Source organism: Chiloscyllium plagiosum, unplaced genomic scaffold (assembly GCF_037043375.1).
Source record: "Chiloscyllium plagiosum isolate Xiang-an unplaced genomic scaffold, Cpla_swu_hap1 HiC_scaffold_39, whole genome shotgun sequence".
In the NCBI taxonomy this organism is placed as follows: domain Eukaryota; kingdom Metazoa; phylum Chordata; class Chondrichthyes; order Orectolobiformes; family Hemiscylliidae; genus Chiloscyllium; species Chiloscyllium plagiosum.
In genome coordinates this window covers 37,029,162-37,055,685 of record NW_028270177.1, presented here as the reverse complement: position 1 = coordinate 37,055,685, position 26,524 = coordinate 37,029,162, and the positions used below count along the sequence as shown (strand labels likewise).

At 47.5% G+C, this 26,524-nt stretch overlaps 2 protein-coding genes across 2 annotated transcripts; both read left to right on the top strand.

Moving 5' to 3' along the window:
- Positions 1 to 1,102: 1,102 nt before the first annotated feature.
- LOC148138660 (zona pellucida sperm-binding protein 3-like) lies at positions 1,103 to 26,524 on the top strand. Its single transcript, XM_087981223.1, has 9 exons — positions 1,103 to 1,288; positions 2,575 to 2,690; positions 2,780 to 2,883; positions 2,972 to 3,149; positions 3,233 to 3,359; positions 3,437 to 3,525; positions 3,610 to 3,731; positions 26,191 to 26,325; positions 26,403 to 26,524. Exons 1-9 carry the CDS (start codon positions 1,103 to 1,105, stop codon positions 26,522 to 26,524), a joined length of 1,179 nt encoding a protein of 392 aa, XP_087837349.1.
- Positions 23,444 to 25,759, top strand: LOC148138661 (zona pellucida sperm-binding protein 3-like). The gene is made up of 5 exons (XM_087981197.1): positions 23,444 to 23,668; positions 24,956 to 25,071; positions 25,161 to 25,264; positions 25,354 to 25,531; positions 25,615 to 25,759. Exons 1-5 carry the CDS (start codon positions 23,444 to 23,446, stop codon positions 25,757 to 25,759), a joined length of 768 nt encoding a protein of 255 aa, XP_087837323.1.

The window sequence follows — 26,524 nt, the reverse complement described above, 5'->3', positions numbered from 1 at the left end:
AATCTGCAGTCCTCACTTTCTCCCTCAACACCATCCCCCAACAAACTCCACCAGAGCAAGGTCAGTGTGGGACGCGATACATGAGCTTCCTCTGCTCATTGTCACTGAACAGACAGCTGTCTCTACACTTTTAAACTAAACGTATAGCTACACGGTCTACATCAAACACTTTCAATCCAGGGACATCCCTGAGTTAGAAACAGAGTAAAAGATTCTACTCTTTCCAACTGAAACAAAATCTTCCTATTTTCTTGAAAACTGGAAGGAAAGCTGTCCCCATCAAAGGCTCCCAGGACAGAGACAGCACGCGGTGAAATACAGAGTAAAACTGCCTCGAGTCTATGAATTAAAAGGAAAGTGAAAGTAAAGCTCTCTCTGCATTGTCCCGATCAAACACTCCCCAGACAGGTACATGACAAGTTAACATATGCATCTTCCATATTGACTCCATCAAACACTTCCAGGGGGAGGCGTAGTATAAGGTCAATCCCTTTGTTCTACCCAAACCCCATCCTCAGACAATCTCTCCATGGGTCTCACTGTCAGTCCCTCGGGTGAGGGAGGGAGGCAGGCAGGACCCAGCAGACACCCTCCTGGATCAATGAGCTACTTGTATCCATGGGGCCTTCACCATGAGACCTTGTGGAGCTGAATTCAGTCAGGTGACAGCACAGCAGCTCACAGCCACTCCTATTGGTCCAAATGAGATAGGCCCTCCTGGTAATAACTCAATGAGTTCAGTCATTGGTGGAAATTGTAGAGATTGGGGCTGGTTGATTGGTTCAATGTTGCAGCGTCTGGTCACATTGGTGTCAGGTGAGTGCAGGTTGTGTGTATAAAAGGAGCTGGTTGGGGGTGTGGGGGGATGGTTGAGTTGTTTGTGATCATGGGTGATTGTGTAGTGAGGGGTTTGTTCCCTCTGTTGGTGTTAGTTGGAGCTGTTTGTTGCTCTGAAACATGGCAACAGTTTCTGAGCCAGAGCTTTCCATGGACAATAGTGAGAGCCAGCCCTGTTCCTGAGAGAGTGCCTCCTCATGGGGGTCCCATTGGTTCTAGTTTCTGAATGTCTGAGGTTGGGAGTGTGTCCCCACTGCAGACTGTGATGGTGCAGTGTGGAGAGCACAACCTGCTGGTTAGGGCCCAGCTGGATTTATTTGGAACCAGGCACCTGATTAAAGCTGCTGACCTGACCCTGGGGACAGCAGGATGTCGTCCAACCAGGGTCTACCCTGAGAACCAGACTGTCCTCTTTGACTATGGGCTGCATGAGTGTGGTAGCAGATTACAGGTAATGGGGGTTGTCTACACTTGCTGGAAGCTTGGGCTGCAGAAGGTTCCTGGCTGAGAGATCATTAATCTTGAGAAGGACCATTCTCCTGCTTTCTCAAATCCTCAGTCCATGTTCCTCTCCTGGATTGTCTGTACCTGAACTGTTCTCTATCTCTAGCCTTGTGCTCCATTCTCATTGGTTTAGAATCCCCTGATGATAGGGGTTGTTCTATTACAATGTGTTTTGTCAGTATGAATTGGGTATCATGTGGTGATTTGTGGGTGATGTTTTGATACTATGAACATTCTCCAAATTTGGTTGTGACCTTCTAAAGTGTGATTTCTTTTTTGATAGTGATTCTTTTCTCCAATGGTGAGGTCACAGGAACATAACTCATCGCAGCATGGCGTGTGGCTAGTTTGAGGGGAAAGTAGTTCCATTCCCATAAGACAAATTGACTTGATTCCCTCCCACTGGGGGCTATTTTATGAATAAACTGACTCTCCTCCTTGAGCTCTACATTTGACCTGTTGGTAAAAGTCTTTTATTTAATACTAGTAAATTGTTGTTTCCTCCACTCTTGTGTCTCCTTGCTATTAATCTCTTGGTATTCTGCTAGCAATCTCTGCTCACAATCTGGAGGTTTCCTGATAACATCGAGAGTTGATGTTGGAAAGATCCCTGCAGCCTTGTTCCTGTGTTAACAATCACCATTTTTTAAAATTAGATTTACATAGTGTGGAAACAACAGGCCCTTCAGCCCAACAAGTCCATGTTGAAGGGTGACGCACCCAGACCCATTCCCCTGCATTTACCCCTTCACCTAACATTCGGGGCAATTTAGCATGGCCAATTCACCTAACCTGCACATTTTTGGGATTGTGGGAGGAAACCCACGCAGACACAGGGAGAAGGAGCAAACTCAGTTGCCTGAGGTGGAAATTGAACCTGGGTCTCTGGTGCTGTGAGGCAGCAGTGCTAACCACCATGTCCCTGTTCCATCAATATTTATCTCTAACTCTGCCTGGGAGCCCAACACATCTCTTTAACCAACATTTGCATCAGGAATTCCCATCCTGATATTTGGCATTATGTAATACATTAAGTTGATCCTAAATGACTAACCCCTGAACTCTTGCACTTGAATACTGGTCTCTCCAGCTTGGTGTGGGAAAGCAGTCTCCTGGGCCCTGAGCCTGTCGCGCTCCCTAAAGCGTTGTCACAATGGGACGGTGTCATTGTAAACACTGTAGATCCTTCTCATTTCAGATCAGCCTCTCATTCTTTAACCTGGTGTCTTACAGATGACTGAAGATTTCCTGGTCTACACAACCCACCTGACCCACATCCCAAACTATCCTGGATCTGTCATTGTGAGAACCAATGGTGCTGTTGTTCCCATTGAATGTCGTTATTTGAGGTGAGACTCTTTACTTGATTGTCAGTACGATCCCCCGCTGTTGTTGTCTGACACTGTCCTAAAATGGCTGCCCTGTCTCCTTCCCCCAGGAAGGGCAATGTGAGCAGCAATCCCATCAAGCCCACCTGGATCCCGTTCAGCTCCACCAGGTCTGGAGAAGGGCATCTGTCATTCTCCCTGCGTCTAATGAATGGTATGTGATGGGTGGCTGGGGAGGGATCTCCTGGTGTCTCTCTGGAGTTGTACCCATTGGCTCCATCCCTTGTCTTGCTGTACTTCAGGTGACTGGCTGACAGAGCGCACTTCCACTGTCTACTCCCTGGGAGACCTCATTCACATTGAGGCATCGGTTTCACTGGCCAACCATGTGCCCCTGAAGCTGTACATTGATCGCTGTGTAGCTACACTGAGCCCAGACAAGGACTCCACCCCGAGATACAGCATCATTGACTACAATGGGTAAGGAGCTCTCTGCTTTCTCCAGCTGCTCCCATCTCAATGGCTTCACTCCATTCACTTCATGGCCCTTTGTCCATCTGCAGTTGCCTCCTGGACAGCAAAGCTGAGGACTCCTCTTCAACCTTTGTGTTGCCGAGAGACGTGCGGGAGCCGGACAAGCTCCGGTTTGACCTGGATGCCTTCCGTTTCTATGGCGATGAGCGATCCTTGGTAAGAGGAAGCTGCTGATGTGCTTCTCCACCCTGGGGAGGGAGTCACTAAACACTGACTTGTTCTGTGTCCCTCAGATGTTCATCACCTGTCACCTGAGAGTTGCTGCAGTGGATCAGGGAGATTCCAGGAATAAAGCTTGTACTTTCCAGAAGCTGCAGAATATGTAAGTTCCCTCTCCCTGTCCCTCAGGGATGTTGTTGGGAGAGGTGATGCACCATGTGGTTAATGGGCTGTATCTCTTGTTTAGCTGGACCCCATTGGAGGAGTCAGACAGTGACATTTGTGCCTGTTGCCATGTGGGGAATTGTGGGAGCACAAGAGAGATCCTGATCCCTTTCAGAGGAAGGAGAGACCTTGGTACTGAACCTGGTAGGATATTGACCCTCCAGATGTTGGGGATCTCCCCTCACCCCCCCCTCCCCTTCCTTGACTGGGATGTTTGATGTTTCAGAGAGTGAAGCTGGATTGAAGTGGGAGGGGGGAGGCCTCACTTGGCCCCCTGACCATCCTGGATACTGAGCTGACCAACCTGCCAACTCAGCCCCTGACTGAGGGTGACGGAAAGCTGCAGGAGAGGTCTCCTAGCGGTGAGTTGGCTGCCTGCTTGTTTCCCTTTCTGTCCCTGTTTTCCCTCCGTAACCATTGGTTTCTCCTTGTTTTGTAGGTGTGGAGTCAGAGCTGGTTGTGATGGTGGTCCTGACTGTGACAGCTGTCTATCTGATCTCTGCTTCATTGCTGGCCTTGTTCCTGTACAGGAGACACAAGCAAACACCCATCAACTGGTGATTGGAATAGTCAATAAAGCAGTGATTCATGGTGTCTTCTCTCTGGACCTGGTTTGTTTTATCATTCTTGGTTTAAACCATCCCTGGGTACAATCCCTGAGTTGAGCCTCTCCAATCCCTGAACTGAACTTTCTGATTGGGTTATGGAAGATATGTTTGCTGCTTCCAGGGAGTACAGGGGATTGATGACCACCTTGGAAAGGGGCTTTCCATTCTGATTAAATCACTGTTTGCAGAATGTGCTGGAAGAACAGCTCCGATGTGGCAGTGTCTGAGGGAGGAACAGCTGGTGTTTCCAGTCTGTTTAGATTCTCTTCAGCAGTGTCCAGGTGCGTTCCCAATGTTACTATCTCCTGGCGTGTGGCCAGTCCTGTTGTCAGTGTCCTGTTTTCCCTCGGAATACTGAAATCTACAGTATTCAGTTTTCAAACCGATGGGCTGAATGTTATCCTGTCCCTAAACCATCAAACTAAATGTCCAGAAAGGTATCTGCTCAGTCAAATGCTGAGAACCCCATTTGGAATATTGATTACTCTTGTTCTATTCTTTGAGGTGAATTTGTTTGACTGTGCTCTCTCATCTAGAACAGGGGATGTGGTTTCAGCCATCTAGGACTACCTGCTCTTTAATATTGAAAATTTTCAAGATGTCACCATCTCGTTCCCCATTTTCCACCTTCCATATTGTCCTCCACAGTAAACACTGAACTGTTCTTGCTCCACATGGGAGTACAACATGTTAACAATAGTCATCAATGAAATGGAGGGCAAGATGTGTAATGGTGGCAGTGTAGCTGTGGAAGAGGAACTGTTCCATGTACCAGACAGAGGCAGGCATAGCTGTGGTCCATGCAGGTGCCCATGGCTGCCCCTTTGGTTTGACAGTTGGTTCCACCCACCACCCTGTGGCTGAACGCTCCAACTGCCCCTCCTATTCTAAGGACCTGCAAGTCCTAGACTGCTTCTGCTACCAAATTCTAGCCACCCACAACTGGAGGAAGGACACCTCATCTTCCACCTTTAGGATCTTTCGGACCCTCCAACCTGATGAGATCAATGTGGACTTTGCCAGTTCTGATCTCGTGTTCTTCCCCTCCCATCCCAGATCCAACTTGCTAACTCAGCACAGTCCTTTCTGAACTGTCCATGTCTATCTTTCTCACCTATCACCAGCAGCCCCACCTTCATCTCCCTGTTGTATTCCCAGCTACCTTTCACCCAGCCCCACTCCCTCCCACTTACCTGTCTGTTGCCTTGGAGTCTCCTTCCACATTCCTGATGCTGAGCTTATTCTTGAAATGTTGACTCCCCTGTTCCTCAGATGCTGCCTGACTGGCTGTACTTTTCCAGCACCACATGGTTTGACTCTGGACCAGTAGTCATAATGGCATAAACCTGGAGAGGGGGGGAAAATAAGTTCCATTTCAAGGCTCCAAAACAACCACTGAAAGCTAACTCTACTAATTCTGGTTCTGAGAGCTGGACTGCACCCGTTCAGGCTGCTTCTTTTATTCCAATTTCTTAAACAAACCCCAAGGCCTCATAAGCTGTTTACTTCACTGGTTACTAATAGACAGTTACCTGCCTTTGCCTCCAAGTTTCTTTTCAAAAACCAGGACAAAATATAATTCTTACATTGACAGTACTGTCACATGCTGGAGACTCTGGAAGGAATTTACCCTCTGGACTAAAAGCAAGATACTGCGCAGCCTGTAAATCTGAAGCAAACCACACAATCCTGGGGGAAAAACAACATGGTCTGGCAGCATTGGAGGAGAGATACTGTAAACCTTTCAAAGGTCACACTCAACACAAAACATGAACTGTGTTTCCACACACTCTGTGAAGATTTCTCTTGCATTCTCGCTGGCGGCATAGCCGTGCAATGGTTAGCATTACTGCATCATTGCACCAGGGACCTGGGTTCGATGCCATCATTGGCCAATGATCTGTGTGGAGTTTTCCCTCCATCTGTGTGGGTTCCTCCCACAATACAACAACTAACAACAGGAAAGCAGATGAACTCAGGGTGTGGTTAGGAACTTGGGACTGGGATACCATAGCAATTACAGAAACCTGCCTCAGTGATAGATTGGACTGGCAGCTTGAAGTTCCACAATACAAACGTGACAGGAAGGGAGGCAAGAGAGGAGGGGGGGAGTGATGTTTTTGACGAGGGATATCGTTGCAGCTGTACTCTGGGAGGGTATTCTTGGGAATACATCCAGGGAAGTTGTTTGGGTTGAACTGAGAAATAAGAAAGGGATGATCACCTCATTGGGATTGTATTATAGACCCCCCAATAGTCAGAGGGAAATTGAGAAACAAACTTGTAAGGAGATCTGAGTTATCTGTAAGAATAATAGGGTAGTTATGGTAGGGGATTTTAACTTGCCAAACATAGACTGAGACTGTCATAGTGTTAAGGGTTTAGATGGAGAGGAATTTTTGAAGTGTGTAGAAGAAAATTTGTTGATTCATTATGTCGATGAACCGACTAGAGAAGTTGCAAAACGTGACTACTCTTGGGAAATAAGGCAGGGCAGGTGACTGAGGTGTCAGTGGGAGAGCATTTTGGGGCCAGCGACCAAAATTCTATTAAGTTTTTAATAGTGATGGAAAAGGATAGACCATATCTAAATGTTGAAGTTCTAAATCGGAGAAAGGCCAATTTTGACAGTATTAGGCAAGAACTTTCAAAAGCCGATTGGGGGCAGATGTTTGCAGGTAAAGGGACGGCTGGAAAATGGGAAGCCTTCAGAAATGAGATAACACGAATCCAGAGAAAGTATATTCCTGTCAGGGTGAAAGGGAGGGCTGGTAGGTGTAGGGAATGCTGGATGACTAAAGAAATTGAGGGTTTGGTTAAGAAAAAGAAGGAAGCATATGTCAGGAATAGACAGGATAGGTCAATGAATCCTTTGTAAAGTATAAAGGTGGTAGGAGTATACTTAAGAGAGAAATCAGGAGGGCAAAAAGGGGACATGAGCTAGCTTTGGCAAATAGAATTAAGGAGAATCCAAAGGGTTTTTACAAATACATAAAGAACAAAAGGGTATCTAGGGAGAGAACTGGGCCCCTCAAAGTACAGCAAGGCAACCTTTGTGTGAAGCCGCAGGAGACCGGGGAGATACTAAACGAATATTTTGCATCAGTATGTACTGCGGAAAAGGACTTGGATGATACAGAATATAGGGAAATAGATGGTGACATCTTGAAAAATGTCCATATGACAGAGGAAGAAGTGCTGGATGTCTTGAAATGGATAAATCACCAGGACCTGATCAGGTGTTTCCCAGAATTTTGTGGGAAGCTAGGGAAGTGATTGCTGGACACCTTGTAACCTCAATAGTCACAGGTGAGTTGCTGGAAGACTGAAGGTTGGCTAACGTGGTGCCACTGTTTAAGAAGGGTGGTAAGGACAAGCCAAGGAACGATAGACCAGTGAGCCTGACGTTGGTGGTAGGCAAGTTGTTGGAGAATCCTAAGGGACAGGACGTACATGTATTTGGAAAGGCAAGGACTGATTAGGAATAGTCAACATGGCTTTGTGCGTGGGAAATCATGTCTCACAAACTTGATTGAGTTTTTTGAAGAAGTAACAAAGAGGATTGATGAGGGCAGAGCAGTAGATGTGATTGAGATGGACTTCAGTGAGGTGTTTGACAAGATTCCCCATGGGAGACTGTTTAGCAAAGTTAGATCTCATGGAATACAGGGAGAACTCGCCATTTGGATACAGAACTGGCTCAAAGGTAGAAGACAGAGGGTGGTGGAGGGTTGTTTTTCAGACTGGAGGCCTGTGACCAGTGGAGTGCCACAAGGATCGGTGGTGGGTCCTCTACTTTTTGTCATTTATATAAATGATTTGAATGTGAGCATACAAGGTATAGTTAGTAAGTTTGCATATGACACCAAAATTGGAGATGTAGTGGACAGCAAAGAGGGTTACCTCAGATTGCAACGGGATCTTGATCAGATGGGCCAATGGGCTGAGAAGTGGCAGATGGAGTATAATTTAGATAAATGTGAGGTGATGCATTTTGGCAAAGCAAATTTTAACAGGACTTAGACACTTAATGGTAAAGTCCGAGGGAGTGTTGCTGAACAGAGACCTTGGAGTGCAAGTTCATAGCTCCTTGAAAGTGGAGTCTTCGGTAGAATAGGATAGTGAAGAAGGCGTTTGGTATGCTTTCCTTTTTTGGTCAGAGTATTGAGTACAGGAGTTGGGAGGTCATGTTGCGGCTGTACAGGACATTGGTTAGGCCACTGTTGGAATATTGCGTGCAATTCTGGTCTCCTTCCTACCGCAAAGATGTTGTGAAACTTGAAAGGGTTCAGAAAAGATTTACAAGGATGTTGCCAGCTTTGGTGGATTTGAGCTACAGGGAGAGGCTGAATAGGATGGGACTGTTTTCCCTGGAGCGACCTTATAGAAGTTTATAAAATCATGAGGGGCATGGATAGGATAAATAGACAAAGTCTTTTCCTGGGGTGGGGAGTCCAGAACTAGAGGGCATAGGTTTAAGGTGAGATGGGAAAGATATAAAGGAGGCCCTAGCGACAACGTTTCCACGCAGAGGGTAGTACTTGTATGGAATGAGCTGCCAGAGGAAGTGGTGGAGACTGGTACAATTGTAACATTTAAAAGGCATTTGGATGTGTATATGAATAAGAAGGGTTTGGAGGGATATGGGCTGGGTGCTGGCAGGTGGGACTAGATTGGGTTGGGATATCTGGTCAGCATGGATGAGTTGGACCGAAGGATCTGTTTCCAAGCTGTACATCTCTATGGCTCTATGTGCAGGTTAAGTTAACTGGCTATGCTAAATGGACCATTGTGTTCAGGGATGATTAGGTTTGGTGCATTAGTCAGGGGTAAATGTAAAGTAAGGCGATGGGTCTGGGTGGCTTACTTTTCAGAGGGTCAGTATGGACTTATTGGACTGAACGGCCTGCTTCCACACTACAGGGATTCTATGTTAATTAAACTCCTGATTCCTTGACACTAATGGCTATCACTGAGCTATCTGTCTCAGGCTCAGGCTTCTGTCTACAGGTGGGTGGAACAAGTGACATAATGGTAGTGTTACTGAGACAGGAATTCAGTGGGTCAGGTTAATCATCTGAGGCTGGGGTCTCCAATCTGATTGTAGTCGCTGATGGATTTTGTGTTCTATCTTTTTTGCGAATATCTAATCTTAGTAATTGTGACTGTGAAACCAATCTTTTATCATTCACAATTCCCATTAGGGAAGGGAATCTACCATCTTGACCTGGTCTGGCCTAAATGTGACTCCAGACCCACAGCAATATCGCTGATTCTGAAATAGCTGAGTAAACCAATCAAATCAAGGGCAATTAGGGACAGGCAACAAATCCCAGCCGAGGCAGAGAAGCCACAGGATGTTAATAGTGAGGGATTGAGCAATGGGAATGTCATGGAGACTGTCATGGTGTGACAGTGAGATTTTCCCTTGTTGGAGACAGTCATTGCCTGACAGTTGTGTGTTCTGAATGTGAATGTTGTTCAGGTCTTGCTGCATTTGAACAGGGGCTGTTTCAGTATCTGTGACGTTGTCAATGGGGCTGAACATTGGGCAATCATGAGCAAACATCCCCACTTCTGACATTCTGGTGGAAGGAAGGTCTTTGATGGAGCAGTTGACATGGTTGTGTCTAAGAGAGTACCTTGAGGAACTCTGGCAGAGATGTCCTGGGAATGTGGTGATTGAACATTGATAACTAGAACCATCTTTCTTTGTGCAGGGCAGGACTCCAAACAGCAAAGAGCTTTTTCTAATCCCACTGAGTCCAATTTTCCGAGGACTCCTTGGTAAATTGTTCAATCAAATTCTGCCTTGGTCTTCAAGCAGTCACCCTCACTTCCCCTCTTAAGTTCAGCTCTTTTACTCATTTGGACCAAGCTGTACTGAGATCAGGAGCTGGGTAGCCCTGGTGGAACACCGACTGAGCATCAGTGAACAGTTTAGTGTGGAGGACATGTGCCTTGATAACACTGTTGACAAAACTTTCCAACACTTTGCTTGTGATTGAGAGTGGATTGGTGGGGGAGTAATTGGCAAGGTTGGATTTATCCCACATTTTGTCAACAGGACACTACTGGGCAATTGTGAGAGGTAATTTCGGTTTAAACTTTAAGATGTGCCTGGACCACAGACTGATCTATAATAAAAGACAAAACTTTTGTTTCTTTTCTAACAACCATTTTATATACTCAAAAGTAGAGTAGTTTAAATTGTGCAGAATGCTGACAATTTGTGAGCGATAGTAAAAACAAGCAGGCTCTTGATTAATGAAGCCATTCACACAGCAGGGAAGGATGAGTCCTTGACTGATAAGACTCCAGGATGGGGGAACGACTTGAGACATCTGTTTCAGATTAAAGCCTTTGACTGATAAGACTACAGGGTGAGAAAAACAACAAACTTTGGAGACTCTGGAGCCTTTTGTTGCAGACTTTGTGATAAAAATAATGATGTTTTTAAGAATGTGAACCTTATGGCTTGTTGGAGCCAAGGAGAGGAGGGACTTGTGCTATATATAATGGAGACTTTGTAAGCCTCAGCGCGCCTTTTCTTTAAGGGTGCCCGACTCTGCAGACTTGACTTGTTAATAAAACTTTGTTTTCCTGAATTTGTCTAGAGCGATTATTGAGAAGCGATTTTTGTTTTTTAACAACTTGGGGGCTCGTCCGGGATCAACACTCCGGCCGCAAGGGGAGTTGAGTAAGGATATCGGAGAAGGTGCACCCTGCTGAGTTCAGCAGTCCCTGATTCCTTGCTTGTCGCCCCGCGCGGCTTGAGCGAGTGATATCTGGGAGGCTCAGGAAAACAAAGGAGGGGTGTACCCGAGGCAGTGGGGACGGTTAACGATCGAGTAATTTCGGTGCACCGAACCCAGGTAAGAAAAAAACTTGCGGGGGCCGTGTTTCCGGAGGACTGTGTACCTACGGGGTGCCTGTGGATTTTTTTCTACAGAGACGTGGGACTCCGGAATCTAGAGACCGGGGCTCGCCTGTGAGGGAATTTGCAGAGACCGTGTTTGAGGAGGAACGTGTATCTACAGGGTGCCTGTGATTTGTGTCACAGAGACGTAGGACACAGGAATCCAAAGACCGGGGGTGCCTGCAAAGGAACCTGGGCGATCACGGGACTGAAGGTCCGGGAATTGGCTACATTGTGATAGATTATCACGGGAAAAATACAAAGTCCTCGGAAATGGGAAATAAGGGATCTAAGGTGATTAAGGGAAAGGTAGGCTTAAACAGGGACAATGACACATACCCCGGGGTACCTGACGATAGTCCGTTAGGGAAAATGCTAAATAATTGGGATCAGGGTGGAAGAAAGGGAAAATCTAAAAGGAAGATGGTAAAATACTGTCAAAAGTGGTCCCAGAAACCTATTCAGGGCGACTCAGTGTGGTGGCCTAGACTCGGTACTGACGAAGACTGGGTCCGGCAAGCCCTCATTTTATATGTCAATTCAAAACCTGATGTTAATCTGGAAGAAAGTGATTATGCCCTTTGTTGGCTGCCGGTTACGATATCTTGCCAAATGCAGGTAACTAATAAAGACTCGAAAGGGCAGAAAGAATGGGACCCTTTAGATCACTTACCACCGCCCTACGTGACCCCGTCTGCCCCACAAAATGTTCCTTCGGGTGACGACGATTCAGGGGAAGGGGAAGAAAATGGGGAGGAATCACAAACTACCTCAGGGGTACAGACCAGATCTCAAGCTGAAAAGGGTCACAGACAAAACCCTGTCTCGATTGCAAGAATGAATCCACTCCGGGAAGTGCCCATGGGGGGCGAGGAAGGAAGGACGGGATATGTGAACGTTCCCTTGACGAGTACTGAAGTACGGAATTTCAGGAGGGAGATGAAGGGTCTACTAGAGGACCCCATGGGACTTGCTGAACAATTGGATCAGTTCCTGGGTCCGAATACTTACACGTGGGAAGAGATGTGTTCCATCATGAAAACATTGTTCTCTAGCCAGGAGCGTCAGATGATACGACAAGCTGCGCTCTTGGTCTGGGAGAGAGAGGGGGGAGAAGGAGGGGAGCAGAAGTTTCCCCTCACCGACCCCGAGTGGAATAAGAACACGGAGGGAGGACGGCGCAACATGAGAGACATGCGGGAATATTGGATAAAAGGAATAAGACACGCAGCCCCGAAGGGGCACAATTTTACCAAGGCCTTTGGTAATCATCAAAACCCGGAGGAAACCCCTACGGACTTCCTAGACAGGATTAGGAAGAACTTGCAGCAGTTTGCTGGGGTGGACCCTGAGACGGACATGGGGCAACAACTCATACGGGTAGAGTTTGTATCAAAGGCCTGGCCGGACATACGAAAGAAGTTAGAGAAAATGGATGATTGGGATAGTAAATCTTTAAGTGAATTACTACGAGAGGCGCAAAAGGTGTTTGTGAGAAGGGACGATGAGAAGCAAAGGAAGGCGACAAAGATAATGATGCAAACGGTGCAACAAATGACAGCTGGAAGAAAGGAAAAGGGAGAGCCGTGGCAGAAACAGGAAAGGGGAGAGTCGTGGCAAGAGCAGAGGAAAAGAGAACCATGGCCGGAACAAAGGAAGAGTGGAGGAACGCGAGACCGCGACAGGGAAACGAAGAGGACACTCAGATGTTACTATTGTAATGAAGAGGGACATTTTAAACGGGAGTGCTCCCGCTACAAGCGGGAGGTGAGGTCATACGCCCTGATGGAGGAAGATTAGGGAGGTCGGGGGTTCCTACCCTTGGGGCAAAAGGATTATCGACAGGAACCCCTGGTAAACTTGAAAGTAGGGTCCCAAGGATCGGAGATCACATTTATGGTGGACTCGGGAGCCGAAAGATCAAGTATAATCCAAATACCCCCCGGCACCCGAGCAGGAGGAAAAGTTATGGGGGTATCTGGAATTGGAGGACATAAATTACAAGTCCCAGTGGTGGAGGATGTGGAAATTGGATATGAAAACAGAACTACTAAACGAGACCTCCTTCTACTGCCATCGGCGGGGTTTAATTTGTTAGGAAGAGACTTGCAGGTCAAACTAGGGATCGGAACGGTACCAAGTAACGGGGAAATGGTGGTAAGGTTGTTCGCCCTCACCGAAGATGATGATCAACAAATAGACCCGGGAGTTTGGTACCGAGAGGGGAACAGAGGGGGTCTAAACATCAAACCTCTCCAAATCACCATGTTACCAGGAAGAGGCCCGGTAAGAAGGAAACAATACCCGATTGCTATGGAAGGACGGGAGGGGTTACAACCTGTGATAGAAAGATTAATCACAGATGGACTACTGGAGGAATGCATGTCCCCTTTCAATACTCCAATACTCCCTGTGAGGAAGCCGGACGGGACATATAGGCTGGTGCAAGACCTGCGGGGGTTGAATGAAGTAGTCCAGGCTAGATACCCGGTGGTACCTAATCCCTACACGTTAATGAGTAAAATTCCCCCCGAACATGAATGGTTCAGCGTAATAGATCTGAAGGATGCTTTCTGGAGTTGCCCCCTTGACGAAGAAAGTCGGAACCTTTTTGCCTTTGAATGGGAGAATCCCTTCACAGGACGAAAGCGACAGTTAAGATGGACGGTCTTGCCGCAGGGATTCACGGAGTCACCCAATTTGTTTGGACAAATACTGGAGCAGATCTTAGGAGGATTTCAGTGTAACGCGGAGAATCAATTGCTCCAATATGTCGATGATCTCTTACTCTCAGGACCAAGAGAAGAGGAGGTACGAGCAGACACCGTTGCCCTGTTGAACCTCCTGGGGAAACAGGGTCTACGCGTCTCCAGGACAAAACTCCAGTTTGTGGAGCGAGAAGTAAGATATCTGGGCCATCAAGTCAGTAAGGGGCACCGCCGTATCACGCCAGAACGAATATCAGGAATTACGGGTATGCCAATACCCAGGACGAAGAAGGAAGTCAGACAATTCCTGGGACTAGTAGGGTATTGCCGGATATGGATTGAAAGTTACACCACTTTAGTAAAATTTTTGTACGACAAACTGGGACAAGCAGGACAAAAGGTGGACTGGTCAGATGAGGAGGAGCAGCGATTTAATATTATTAAAAATAAACTGATTCGAGCTCCGGTATTGGCTTTACCCACCCTGAAGGAACCGTTCCAGTTATATGTTAATAGCGCCGGCGGAATTGCCCAGGGTGTGCTTACTCAGCTGCGGGCAGGGAAACGTCAGCCGGTTGCATTTTTGTCAAAAATGTTAGACCCTGTGTCATGTGGATGGCCGACCTGTATACAGGCAGTGGCAGCTACGGCAATGTTAGTAGAAGAGGCCCGAAAACTTACCTTTGGAGGAAGGATCACAGTATACTCCCCACATTCGGTTAGTGCCATACTGGCTCAAAAGGCTCACCGCTGGTTAACAGACTCTCGCATCCTAAAGTATGAGACGATTTTGATGACCGGGAACGATCTCAATTTTGCAAAAGGTCTCAGTTGCAACCCAGCCCAGTTTCTGTACGGACGTCCTGCAGACGGGGAACAGGAGCATGATTGTGTGGAATTTGTGGACTTGCAGACCAAAAGCCGAGAGGACCTGCAAGAAGCCCCGCTGGGTGAGGGACAGGAACTGTATATCGACGGGTCCTCCCGGTGCATCAGTGGAGTACGATACAGTGGCTATGCTGTTATAGATGGTGCAACGAAACGGACGATTGAGTCTGGACGACTGCCCGGGAAGTGGTCAGCCCAATCCTGTGAGTTGTACGCCCTCCAGAGGGCCCTGAAGTTGTTGGAAGGGAAAGTGGGGACCATATATACTGACTCAAAGTATGCATACGGAGTCGTTCATACTTTCGGGAAAATCTGGAAAGAGCGAGGATTGATAACTTCCCGGGGAAAAGAATTAGCTCACGAACAAATGATCAGCCTAATGTTGGAAGCCCTGGCGTTACCTACGGAACTTGCAGTAGTCCATGTACCCGGTCACCAGAAGGGGTCGACACCGGAAGCGGTGGGAAACCGGCTGGCAGACGAGGAAGCCAAGCGGGCAGCGGTCGAAAAATCCGTCCAATTGTTAACGTTAATACCGTTGAGGGAAGGGCTCGCTAAACAACCCGTCTTCACCCAGGGGGAGATTGATAAAATGGATCAATTGGGTGCCCGGCTAGATACTAACGGGAAGTGGACGGTTCCTGATGGGAGACAAGTACTGAACAAACAGATCACCCGGGGTATTCTGCGCCGATTACACCATCAGACCCACTGGGGGGTGCAAGCCATGTGTGACACAATCCTGAGAGACTATGTATGCAGGGGGATATACACATTAGCCCAACAAGAGGTAGTCGGATGCCCCACTTGCCGGCGTATTAATCAGAAAGCCATGCGTTCTATGCCAGCTGGTAGTCAGCCCCTAGCGATTAGGCCATTTCAGAGGATCCAAGTCGACTTTACAGAATTACCCCCAGTACAGAGATGGAAATATCTGCTAGTAATAGTAGACCATTTCACTCACTGGGTAGAGGCTTTCCCAACTGCCAAAGACGATGCACCAACCGTGGCCCGACTGTTGTTAGAGAACATAATCCCGAGATATGGCATAATGGAATCTATTGACTCCGATTGCGGGACGCATTTTATTTCTAAGCTACACCATTTGATCTGTAGTGCCCTGGGTATCCAATGGAAATTCCACACACCCTGGCATCCTCAGAGTTCGGGTCGAGTTGAGAGAATGAATGGCACGCTCAAGACCCAATTGACTAAGCTGATGTTAGAAACTAAGTTACCCTGGTCAAAGTGCCTGCCCATTGCCCTAATGAGGATACGTACGGCACCTCGCCGAGATGTCGGGGTTTCCCCCTATGAAATGCTCTTCGGATTACCGTATTGGAGTAAGGTTGATGGATGTCCCACTCTACAAGGGGGGGATGTATTTATCCGAACCTATTTACTGGCCTTATCCCGTTCTTTTGCAGAACTCCGGAGGAAAGGTCTCCTGGCTCAGACTCCGCCGCTCGACTTCCTCCTGCATAAGGTGGAGCCCGGAGATTGGATACTTGTTAAGACCTGGAAGGCCGAAAAGCTCCAGCCGCGGTGGGAAGGACCGTTCCTGGTTCTGTTAACAACTGAGGCAGCTGTTCGGACGAAAGAAAAAGGGTGGGTCCACGCATCAAGGATAAAGGGGCCCGTTCCGCCTGAAGAAGAAAGCACCTGGACATGCGAGCAAGGGGACAAGCCGTTGTCGGTAAAACTGAAAAGACAGCAATAATGAACTCTACTTGGACTGTATTGGTGGGGATATTGATCAGTTTACTCCTGTATGTGGGGGAGGGTGAGGGGAGATGTGACAAATGTCGAACTACAGTAAGACTTGGGATTCGAATCTATTCGGGATCATTTGTGTCCCATTCCTATGTGGACGATAGGTGTTACGATGTGAGTGCACGCCACGAATGTTGGGAGGATGGGAGACCCTATTATCAGGTATATAATAAAGGATACGGTGGCAAAATCCATGGATGCCCTATAAATGACCGCTGGGTGTGTATTAGCAAAACTGGGAGGTGGGACCTATCCTCCGTGTTGCTCAGGGAGCAGGTTGACAGAGTCAAGGAGACCAAGATACAGATCCCTGATCGGGGGTTGGGGAAAGAGCAAGACCGTCAGGGAACGGTCATGCTCCCTAAAGTGCCATCTGTATACGAAGAGGTAGAAGGACAGATTGAACTCCCTGATGTTACACAAAACCTGTTTATTGATCTCACCTCTAGAATAGCCACTGTTTTAAATGTTAGCAATTGCTGGGTCTGTGGGGGGCCGCATATGTCGGAACAATGGCCGTGGACTGGTCAAAGCTTAGACATAGGGGAATTGCTGCAAACCACTTGGACTCATGACAACGACAGAAAAAGCCAGGGGTGGAGACTGACAAACAGCCCTGAGGGCCAGTTCTGTATTGAAGGCAAGGGGACCGTGAAGGTAGGGATTAGCCCCTGTCAGAATATATTGGATGCAACCACGCGAGTATGGTGGCCTGAGAATATTGCTTGGTACATTGCAAACCGAGATCATCAAAATTGCATTCGGTTACGTTCTGATTCCTCCTCTTACGAGCTAAGTGCTGACCCTTCCGATGGCATGAAAAGAGTGTGGAATGGTGGTTGTCAGGGGAATCAATGCTGGAATAATCCTGTCCAGACTCTGCCACGGGGTCAACAATCCGAATACTGGAATTGCAGTGGTCCTGGTCCTTATGAGGGCGTCCCTGAGGTAAAGGAGTTGTGGGATGACGTTGTGAGGCAGGGAGGGCCTGCTCCAGATGGCCTATTTTGGATATGCGGTAATCAGGCATACTCCAAACTGCCCATGGGATGGGCTGGGGTATGCTTCCTGGGTCTAATACGACCTGCGTTCTTCCTATTACCCCGGGAGGAAGGCGATGATTTGGGAGTTAAACTCTTTGACTCCCTGCGTAGGTCGCCAAGGGATATCCAAGTCGGTGATTGGGGGGATGAGTGGCCACCGGCCCGGATTATTGAATACTATGGGCCGGCTACTTGGGCACAGGACGGATCATGGGGATATCGCACTCCTATCTATATGCTAAACCGAATTATCAGGCTCCAAGCAGTCGTAGAGGTCATTACTAACCGGACTGCCCTGGCCCTAGAGCTGTTGGCTCAGCAGCAGGATCAGATGAGGGCTGCTATATATCAAAACCGACTTGCCTTGGATTATCTGTTGGCCTCGGAGGGGGGTGTGTGCGGGAAATTTAACCTGACAAACTGCTGTCTAGAAATTGACGATAATGGTAAAGCGGTTTTGAAAATTTCCGATGAAATTCGGAGATTGGCCCATGTGCCAGTACAATCTTGGCGTCCTCTTAGTGACATCGGATGGTGGGATGGTCTCCTAGGTGGTAGCTGGTGGCGCACGGCGTTGCTGGTGGTTGGGGGAGGCATGATTCTTCTTCTCGTATTACCCTGCCTAACTCCCTAAGATTAAGTTTTTAATTCAGAAAAATATTTCCCGACTCCAGGCAGTGGTGGTTCCACAACATGGGACACGGGAACTTAAAGTGATGTTGCTGCGAAAGACCAAGGATTTCCCGGGCCCTTGAGGGGAAGGGGGGCTTATCTGGGTCAGGCACATCTTAAAGAAGAAAAGGGTGGAATTGTGAGAGGTAATTTCGGTTTAAACTTTAAGATGTGCCTGGACCACAGACTGATCTATAATAAAAGACAAAACTTTGTTTCTTTTCTAACAACCATTTTATATACTCAAAAGTAGAGTAGTTTAAATTGTGCAGAATGCTGACAATTTGTGAGCGATAGTAAAAACAAGCAGGCTCTTGATTAATGAAGCCATTCACACAGCAGGGAAGGATGAGTCCTTGACTGATAAGACTCCAGGATGGGGGAACGACTTGAGACATCTGTTTCAGATTAAAGCCTTTGACTGATAAGACTACAGGGTGAGAAAAACAACAAACTTTGGAGACTCTGGAGCCTTTTGTTGCAGACTTTGTGATAAAAATAATCATGTTGTTAAGAATGTGAACCTTATGGTTTGTTGGAGCCAAGGAGAGGAGGGACTTGTGCTATATATAATGGAGACTTTGTAAGCCTCAGCGCGCCTTTTCTTTAAGGGTGCCCGACTCTGCAGACTTGACTTGTTAATAAAACTTTGTTTTCCTGAATTTGTCTAGAGCGATTATTGAGAAGCGATTTTCGTTTCTAACAGCAATTTTCTCCATTTCCAGGTAGATGCTGCAGTTGTAGCTGTACTGGAACAGAATGGATAGGGACACGGCACATTCAGGATCACAGCTCTTTCACCTTATTCCCACAATGTTAGTCAGGGTGCATTGGCGTCACAGTATCCAATGTCTGCAGCTGTTTCTCTGTCACATGGAGTCAATAGTACTGACTGAAGACAGGTATCGGTGATGCTGGGGACTACAATGGATTGTCCCTTTGGAGATTACTGGCTGCAGGTTGTTGCAAATGCTTCAGCCTTATCCTTTGTGCTGGGTTCCCCCATCATTGAGGGTGGGGAAATTGTGGAACCTCCTCCCCTTGGCAAATTGGTCCTTGCCTATGAAAATGTCCATCCCCAGTAACCCCATTTCCCTGTACGTGTCCCACAGCCTTCTAATCCTTTCCTATCCATGAATTTGTCCAAATGCACTTTGAACGTTGTTTATGTACCTGCCTCAACCACCTCTGCTCGCTTCCTATTCCATATGCGGACCTCCATGTGTGTGAAATCATTGCCCCTCAATTCCCATTCATTCTCTCCCCTCTAACCTTAAACTGGTGCCCTCTAGTCCTTGACTCCTCAACCCTGGGGAAAAAGACTGAGCACATTCATCCCATCCATGCCTTTCTTGATCTTTTACACTTCCATAAGATTCCTACCCCAGGCTCCTTTGCTCTAAAGAAAAATGTCTGAGCTTGTGTCACTTCTCACTCCAACTCAGACCCGGAGTCCTGGCAACATCCTTGTAAATTCCTTCTGCACTCTATCCTGTTTAATAAAATCTTTCCTACAGCAAGGTGACCAAAGCTGAACACAATACTCCAAGTGCAGGCCTTGTCACCATTCTGTATAATTGCAACATAACTTCCCAACATCTCTACTCAATGCCCTGACTGATGAAGGCCAGTGTGTCAAAAGCCTCCTTCACTGCCCTGTCTACCCGTGACTCCACTTTCAGAGAACCATACACCTGAACTCCAAGGTCCCTCTGTTCCACTACACTACTTAAGGCCTGAACATTCATCATGAAACTCCTACCTTGATGTGACTTCCCAATACGTAACACCTCATACACGTGCACGTGCTCAGTTGGGAGAAAGTGAGGACTGCAGATGCTGGAGATCAGAGTCAGAAAGTGAGTTGCTGGAAAGGTACAGCCGGTCAGGCAGCATCTGAGGAACAAGAGAGACAATGCTTCATGCACAAGCTCTTCATCAGGAATGAGGGGATGCCCTCAAGATAAATGGGATGGGGTAGAGCTGGGAGGAGGGGAAATGAGGAAACTGGTGAAATCGACATGACCCAATCACATTGGATCATGGTCACCTCCTTCGCTCTCCACTACACCACCAATTTTGGTGTCATCTGCAAACTTACTAACGATACTTCCTATGTTAACATTCAAATCATCTATACAAATGATGAAAAGTAGTGGACCCAGCACCGATCCTTATGGCACACCATTGGTCACAGACCTCCACTCTGAAAAGCCATCCTCCACCACTACCCTATGTTTTCTACTTTCCAGCCAGTTCTGTATCCAAATCTCTGTATTCTATGAGATCTAACTTGCTGACCAGTCATCCATGAGGAACCTTGTTGAATGCCTTACTGAAATTCATATCAATCATGCCCACTACTCTGCCCTCATCAATCCTCTTTGTTACTTCTTCAAAAAACTCAATCAAGTACATGACACATGATTTCCCACGCACAAAGCCATGCTAACTATCCATAATCAGTCTTTGGTTTACCAAATACATGTGAATCCTATCCCTGGGATTCCCTCCAACAACTTGCCCACCACTGATGTCAGGCTGACCGGTCTATATTCCCTGGCTTTTCCTTAGCAACTTTCTTAAATCATGACAATGTGTTAGCCAACCTCCAATCTTCCAGCACCTCACGTGCAACTATCAATGATAGAAATATCTCAGTAAGGGGCCCAGTAATCATTTCCCTAGCTTCTCCGAGATCGAAGGGACACCTGATTAGCTCCTAGGGATTTATCCATCTTTATCTAGAATCATACAATCCCTACAAAATGGAAACAGGCCATTTGGCCCAACAAGTCCACACTGACCTTCTGAAAGATAACCCACCCAGACTCATTCCCCTCCCCTACTCCCCTATTACTCTACATGTCCCCTCACTAATGCATCTAACTTACACATCCCTGAGGAAAGTTTGCATGGCCAATCCACCGAACCTGCACATCTTTAGACAGTGGCAGGAAACCAGAGCACCCAGAGTAATCCCACACAGACACAAGGAGAGTGTGCAAACTCCACACAGAGAGGTGCCCGAGACTGGAATTGAACCCATGTCCCTGGTGTAGTGCTAACCAATGTGCCACCATGCTGCCCCATCTTCCCTTTTAGAGTGAATGTAAAATTCTCTGAACACCCCACACCTGCATCTACCCATCACCAACCCAGCTGCCTTGCCCCCATCCCCAAGGCATCTATCTATCGCAATCCGAGCTTCCTTGCCCCCACCCCTAACCTTCTATTTATCTCTAAGCCCCCTTTCCCAATCCACAATCCTGATGAAGGGCTTATACCCGAAACCAACTCTCCTGCTCCTCAGATGCTGCATGACCTGCTGTGCTTTTCCAGGGCCACACACTTTGACTGTGACCTCCAGAATCTGCAGTCCTCACTTTCTCCCTCAACACCATCCCCCAACAAACTCCACCAGAGCAAGGTCAGTGTGGGACACGATACATGAGCTTCCTCTGCTCATTGTCACTGAACAGACAGCTGTCTCTACACCTTTGAACTAAATGTATAGCTACACTGTCTACATCAAACACTTTCAATCCAGGGACATCCCTGAGTTAGAAACAGAGTAAAAGATTCTACTCTTTCCAACTGAAACAAAATCTTCCTCTTTTCTTGAAAACTGGAAGGTAAGCTGTCCCCATCAAAGGCCCCCAGGACAGAGACAGCACGCGGTGAAATACAGAGTAAAACTGCCTCGAGTCTATGAATGAAAAGGAAATTGAAAGTAAAGCTCTCCCTGCATTGTCCCGATCAAACACTCCCCAGACCGGGACATGACAAGTTAACATACAGAATAATGCATCTTCCATATTGACTCCATCAAACACTTACAGGGGGAGGTGTAGTATAAGGTCAATCCCTTTGTTCTACCCAAACGCCATCCTCAGACAATCTCTCCGTGGGTCTCACTATCAGTCCCTCGGGTGAGGGAGGGAGGCAGGACCCAGCAGACACCCCCCTGGATCAATGAGCTACTTGTATCCATGGGGCCTTTTTTTTTCACAAAGTGCTCCCTCCTGTGTTTTTTTTTCTTTTTCTTTTTTTTCTTTTTCTTTTTCTTAGACACAAAGTGCTCCCTCCTGTGTATTTTTTTTTTCCCCCCCCTTTCTTTTTTTAACCCCCACACTACCACCTAAGTGCGGTAGTGCTTATTTTATCCCCAGCACCCATGGTGTGTGTGTGCGCAGGTGTGAGACACAGTGAAAGACACAAAGTGCACAGAATCTTTATTCAATTTCCACCACCAGGAAGATAGGAGAACACCCGGGTGGCCAGTGACAAACACTGCCCTTCACATCAGTGGGCAGTGCTGTGTGATCAAAACAGTGAAGGGGAGGGTAGGGACTAAATCAAAATAGAATTGGAGGGAGAAATGATGCACTCGACTCCCTGCGGCGCCCACCTCTATCCATTTTTTTTTTTTTTTGGGTCCCTCCCCCCAGCCTTTCCAGGAATACGAATGGCTGGGGGAATACTCCTGTTTTTTTTTCTTTTAATTTAATCCCCACACTACCACCTAAATGCGGTAGTGCTTATTTTATCCCCAGCACCCATGGTGTGTGTGTGCAGGGGTGAGACACAGTGAAAGACACAAAGTGCACGAATCTTTATTCAATTTCCACCACCAGGGAGATAGGAAAACACCCGGGTGGCCAGTGACAAACACTGCCCTTCACAGCAAGGGACAGTGCTGTGTGATCAAAACAGTGAAGGGGAGGGTAGGGACTAAATCAAAATAGAGTTGGAGGGAGAAATGATGCACTCGACTCCCTGCGGCACCCACCTCTATCCATGGGGCCTTCACCATGAGACCTTGTGGAGCTGAATTCAGTCAGGTGACAGCACAGCAGCTCACAGCCACTCCTATTGGTCCAAATGAAATAGGCCCTCCTGGTAATAACTCAATGAGTTCAGTCATTGGTGGAAATTGTAGAGATTGGGGCTGGTTGATTGGTTCAATGTTGCAGCGTCTGGTCACATTGGTGTCAGGTGAGTGCAGGTTGTGTGTATAAAAGGAGCTGGTTGGGGGTGTGTGGGGATGGTTGAGTTGTTTAGGATCATGGGTGATTGTGTAGTGAGGGGCTTGTTCCCTCTGTTGGTGTTAGTTGGAGCTGTTTGTTGCTCTGAAACATGGCAACAGTTTCTGAGCCAGAGCTTTCCATGGACAATAGTGAGAGCCAGCCCTGTTCCTGAGAGAGTGCCTCCTCATGGGGGTCCTATTGGTTCTAGTTTCCGAATGTCTGAGGTTGGGAGTGTGTCCCCACTGCAGACTGTGATGGTGCAGTGTGGAGAGCACAACCTGCTGGTCAGGGCCCAGCTGGATTTATTTGGAACCAAGCACCTGATTAAAGCTGCTGACCTGACCTTGGGGACAGCAGGTTGTCGTCCAACCAGGGTCTACCCTGAGAACCAGACTGTCCTCTTTGACTATGGGCTGCATGAGTGTGGCAGCAGATTACAGGTAATGGGGGTTGTCTACACTTGCTGGAAGCTTGGGCTGCAGAAGGTTCCTGGCTGAGAGACCATTAATCTTGAGAAGGACCATTCTCCTGCTTTCTCAAATCCTCAGTCCAGATTCCTCTCCTGGATTGTCTGTACCTGAACTGTTCTCTATCTCTAGCCTTGTGCTCCCATTCTCATTGGTTTAGAATCCCCTGATTACAGGGGTTGTTCTGTTACAATGTATGTTTTGTCAGTATGAATTGGGTATCATGTGGTGATTTGTGTGTGATGTTTTGATACTATGAACATTCTCCAAATTTGGTTGTGACCTTCTAAAGTGTGATTTCTTTTTTTGATAGTGATTCTTTTCTCCAATAGTGAGGTCACAGGAACATAACTCATCGCAGCATGGCGTGTGGCTAGTTTGAGGGGAAAGTAGTTCCATTCCCATAAGGCAAATTGACTTGATTCCCTCCCACTGGGGCCTATTTTATGAATAAACTGACTCTCCTCCTTGAGCTCTACATTTGACCTGTTGGTAAAAGTCTTTTATTTAATACTAGTAAATTGTTGTTTCCTCCACTCTTGTGTCTCCTTGCTATTAATCTCTCGGTATTCTGCTAGCAATCTCTGCTCACAATCTGGAGGTTTCCTGATAACATCGAGAGTTGATGTCGGAAAGATCCCTGCAGCCTTGTTCCTGTGTTAACAATCACCATTTTTTAAAATTAGATTTACATAGTGTGGAAACAACAGGCCCTTTAGCCCAACAAGTCCATGTTGAAGGGTGACGCACCCAGACCCATTCCCCTACATTTACCCCTTCACCTAACATTCGGAGCAATTTAGCATGGCCAATTCACCTAACCTGCACATTTTTGGGATTGTGGGAGGAAACCCACGCAGACACAGGGAGAAGGAGCAAACTCAGTTGCCTGAGGTGGGAATTGAACCTGGGTCTCTGGTGCTGTGAGGCAGCAGTGCTAATCACCATGTCCCTGTTCCATCAATATTTATCTCTAACTCTGCCTGGGAGCCCAACACATCTCTTTAACCAACATTTGCATCAGGAATTCCCATCCTGATATTTGGCATTATGTAATACATTAAGTTGATCCTAAATGACTAACCCCTGAACTCTTGCACTTGAATACTGGTCTCTCCAGCTTGGTGTGGGAAAGCAGTCTCCTGGCCCTGAGCCTGTCGTGCTCCCTAAAGTGTTGTCACAATGGGACGGTGTCATTGTAAACACTGTAGATCCTTCTCATTTCAGATCAGCCTCTCATTCTTTAACCTTGTCTTTCAGATGACTGAAGATTTCCTGGTCTACACAACCCATCTGACCCACATCCCAAACTATCCTGGATCTGTCATTGTGAGAACCAATGGTGCTGTTGTTCCCATTGAATGTCGTTATTTGAGGTGAGACTCTTTACTCGATTGTCAGTACAATCCCCCGCTGTTGTTGTCTGACACTGTCCTAAAATGGCTGCCCTGTCTCCTTCCCCCAGGAAGGGCAATGTGAGCAGCAATCCCATCAAGCCCACCTGGATCCCATTCAGCTCCACCAGGTCTGGAGAAGGGCAACTGTCATTTTCCCTGCGTCTAATGAATGGTATGTGATGGGTGGCTGGGGAGGGATGTCCTGGTGTCTCTCTCGGAGTTGTACCCACTGGCTCCAACCCTTGTCTTGCTGTACTTCAGGTGACTGGCTGACCGAGCGCACTTCCACTGTCTACTCCCTGGGAGACCTCATTCACATTGAGGCATCGGTTTCAATGGCCAACCACATGCCCCTGAAGCTGTACATTGATCGCTGTGTAGCTACACTGAGCCCAGACAAGGACTCCACCCTGAGATACAGCATCATTGACTACAATGGGTAAGGAGCTCTCTGCTTTCTCCAGCTGCTCCCATCTCAATGGCTTCACTCCATTCACTTCATGGCCCTTTGTCCATCTGCAGTTGCCTCCTGGACAGCAAAGCTGAGGACTCCTTTTCAACCTTTGTGTTGCTGAGAGACGGGCGGGAGCCGGACAAGCTCCGGTTTGACCTGGATGCCTTCCGTTTCTATGGAGATGAGCGATCCTTGGTAAGAGGAAGCTGCTGATGTGCTTCTCCACCCTTGGGAGGGAGTCACTAAACACTGACTTGTTCTGTGTCCCTCAGATGTTCATCACCTGTCACCTGAGAGTTGCTGCAGTGGATCAGGGAGATTCCAGGAATAAAGCTTGTACTTTCCAGAAGCTGCAGAATATGTAAGTTCCCTCTCCCTGTCCCTCAGGGATGTTGTTGGGAGAGGTGATGCACCATGTGGTTGATGGGCTGTTTCTCTTGTTTAGTTGGACCCCATTGGAGGAGTCAGACAGTGACATTTGTGCCTGTTGCCATGTGGGGAATTGTGGGAGCACAAGAGAGATCCTGATCCCTTTCAGAGGAAGGAGAGACCTTGGTGCTGAACGTGGTAGGACATTGAACCTCTAGATGTTGGGAATCCTCACCCCACTCCCCCCTCTCTGACTGGAATGTTTGATGTTGCAGAGAGTGAAGCTGGATTGAAGTGGGAGGGGGAGGCCTCACTTGGCCCCCTGATCATCCTGGATACTGAGCTGACCAACCTGCCAACTCAGCCCCTGACTGAGGGTGGCGGAAAGTTGCAGGAGAGGTCTCCAAGCGGTGAGTTGGCTGCCTGCTAGTTTCCCTTTCTGTCCCTGTTTTCCCTCTGTAACCATTGGTTTCTCCTTGTTTTGTAGGTGTGGAGTCAGAGCTGGTTTTGATGGTAGTCCTGACTGTGACAGCTGTCTGTCTGATCTCTGCTTCATTGCTGGCCTTGTTCCTGTACAGGAGACACAAGCAAACACCCATCAACTGGTGA

What these genes read in the sequence shown, in the direction of transcription:
- LOC148138660 (XM_087981223.1), top strand. Translation starts at nt 1,103, where the DNA reads ATGGTGCAGTGTGGAGAGCACAACCTGCTGGTTAGGGCCCAGCTGGAT. An exon ending in TTCCAGAAGCTGCAGAATAT is followed by an intron (nt 3,526 to 3,609) that starts GTAAGTTCCCTC and finishes TCTCTTGTTTAG; the next exon opens with CTGGACCCCATTGGAGGAGT. An exon ending in GCAGGAGAGGTCTCCAAGCG is followed by an intron (nt 26,326 to 26,402) that starts GTGAGTTGGCTG and finishes CTTGTTTTGTAG; the next exon opens with GTGTGGAGTCAGAGCTGGTT.
- LOC148138661 (XM_087981197.1), top strand. Translation starts at nt 23,444, where the DNA reads ATGTCTGAGGTTGGGAGTGTGTCCCCACTGCAGACTGTGATGGTGCAG. An exon ending in AGTGTGGCAGCAGATTACAG is followed by an intron (nt 23,669 to 24,955) that starts GTAATGGGGGTT and finishes CTTGTCTTTCAG; the next exon opens with ATGACTGAAGATTTCCTGGT. An exon ending in AGCATCATTGACTACAATGG is followed by an intron (nt 25,532 to 25,614) that starts GTAAGGAGCTCT and finishes GTCCATCTGCAG; the next exon opens with TTGCCTCCTGGACAGCAAAG.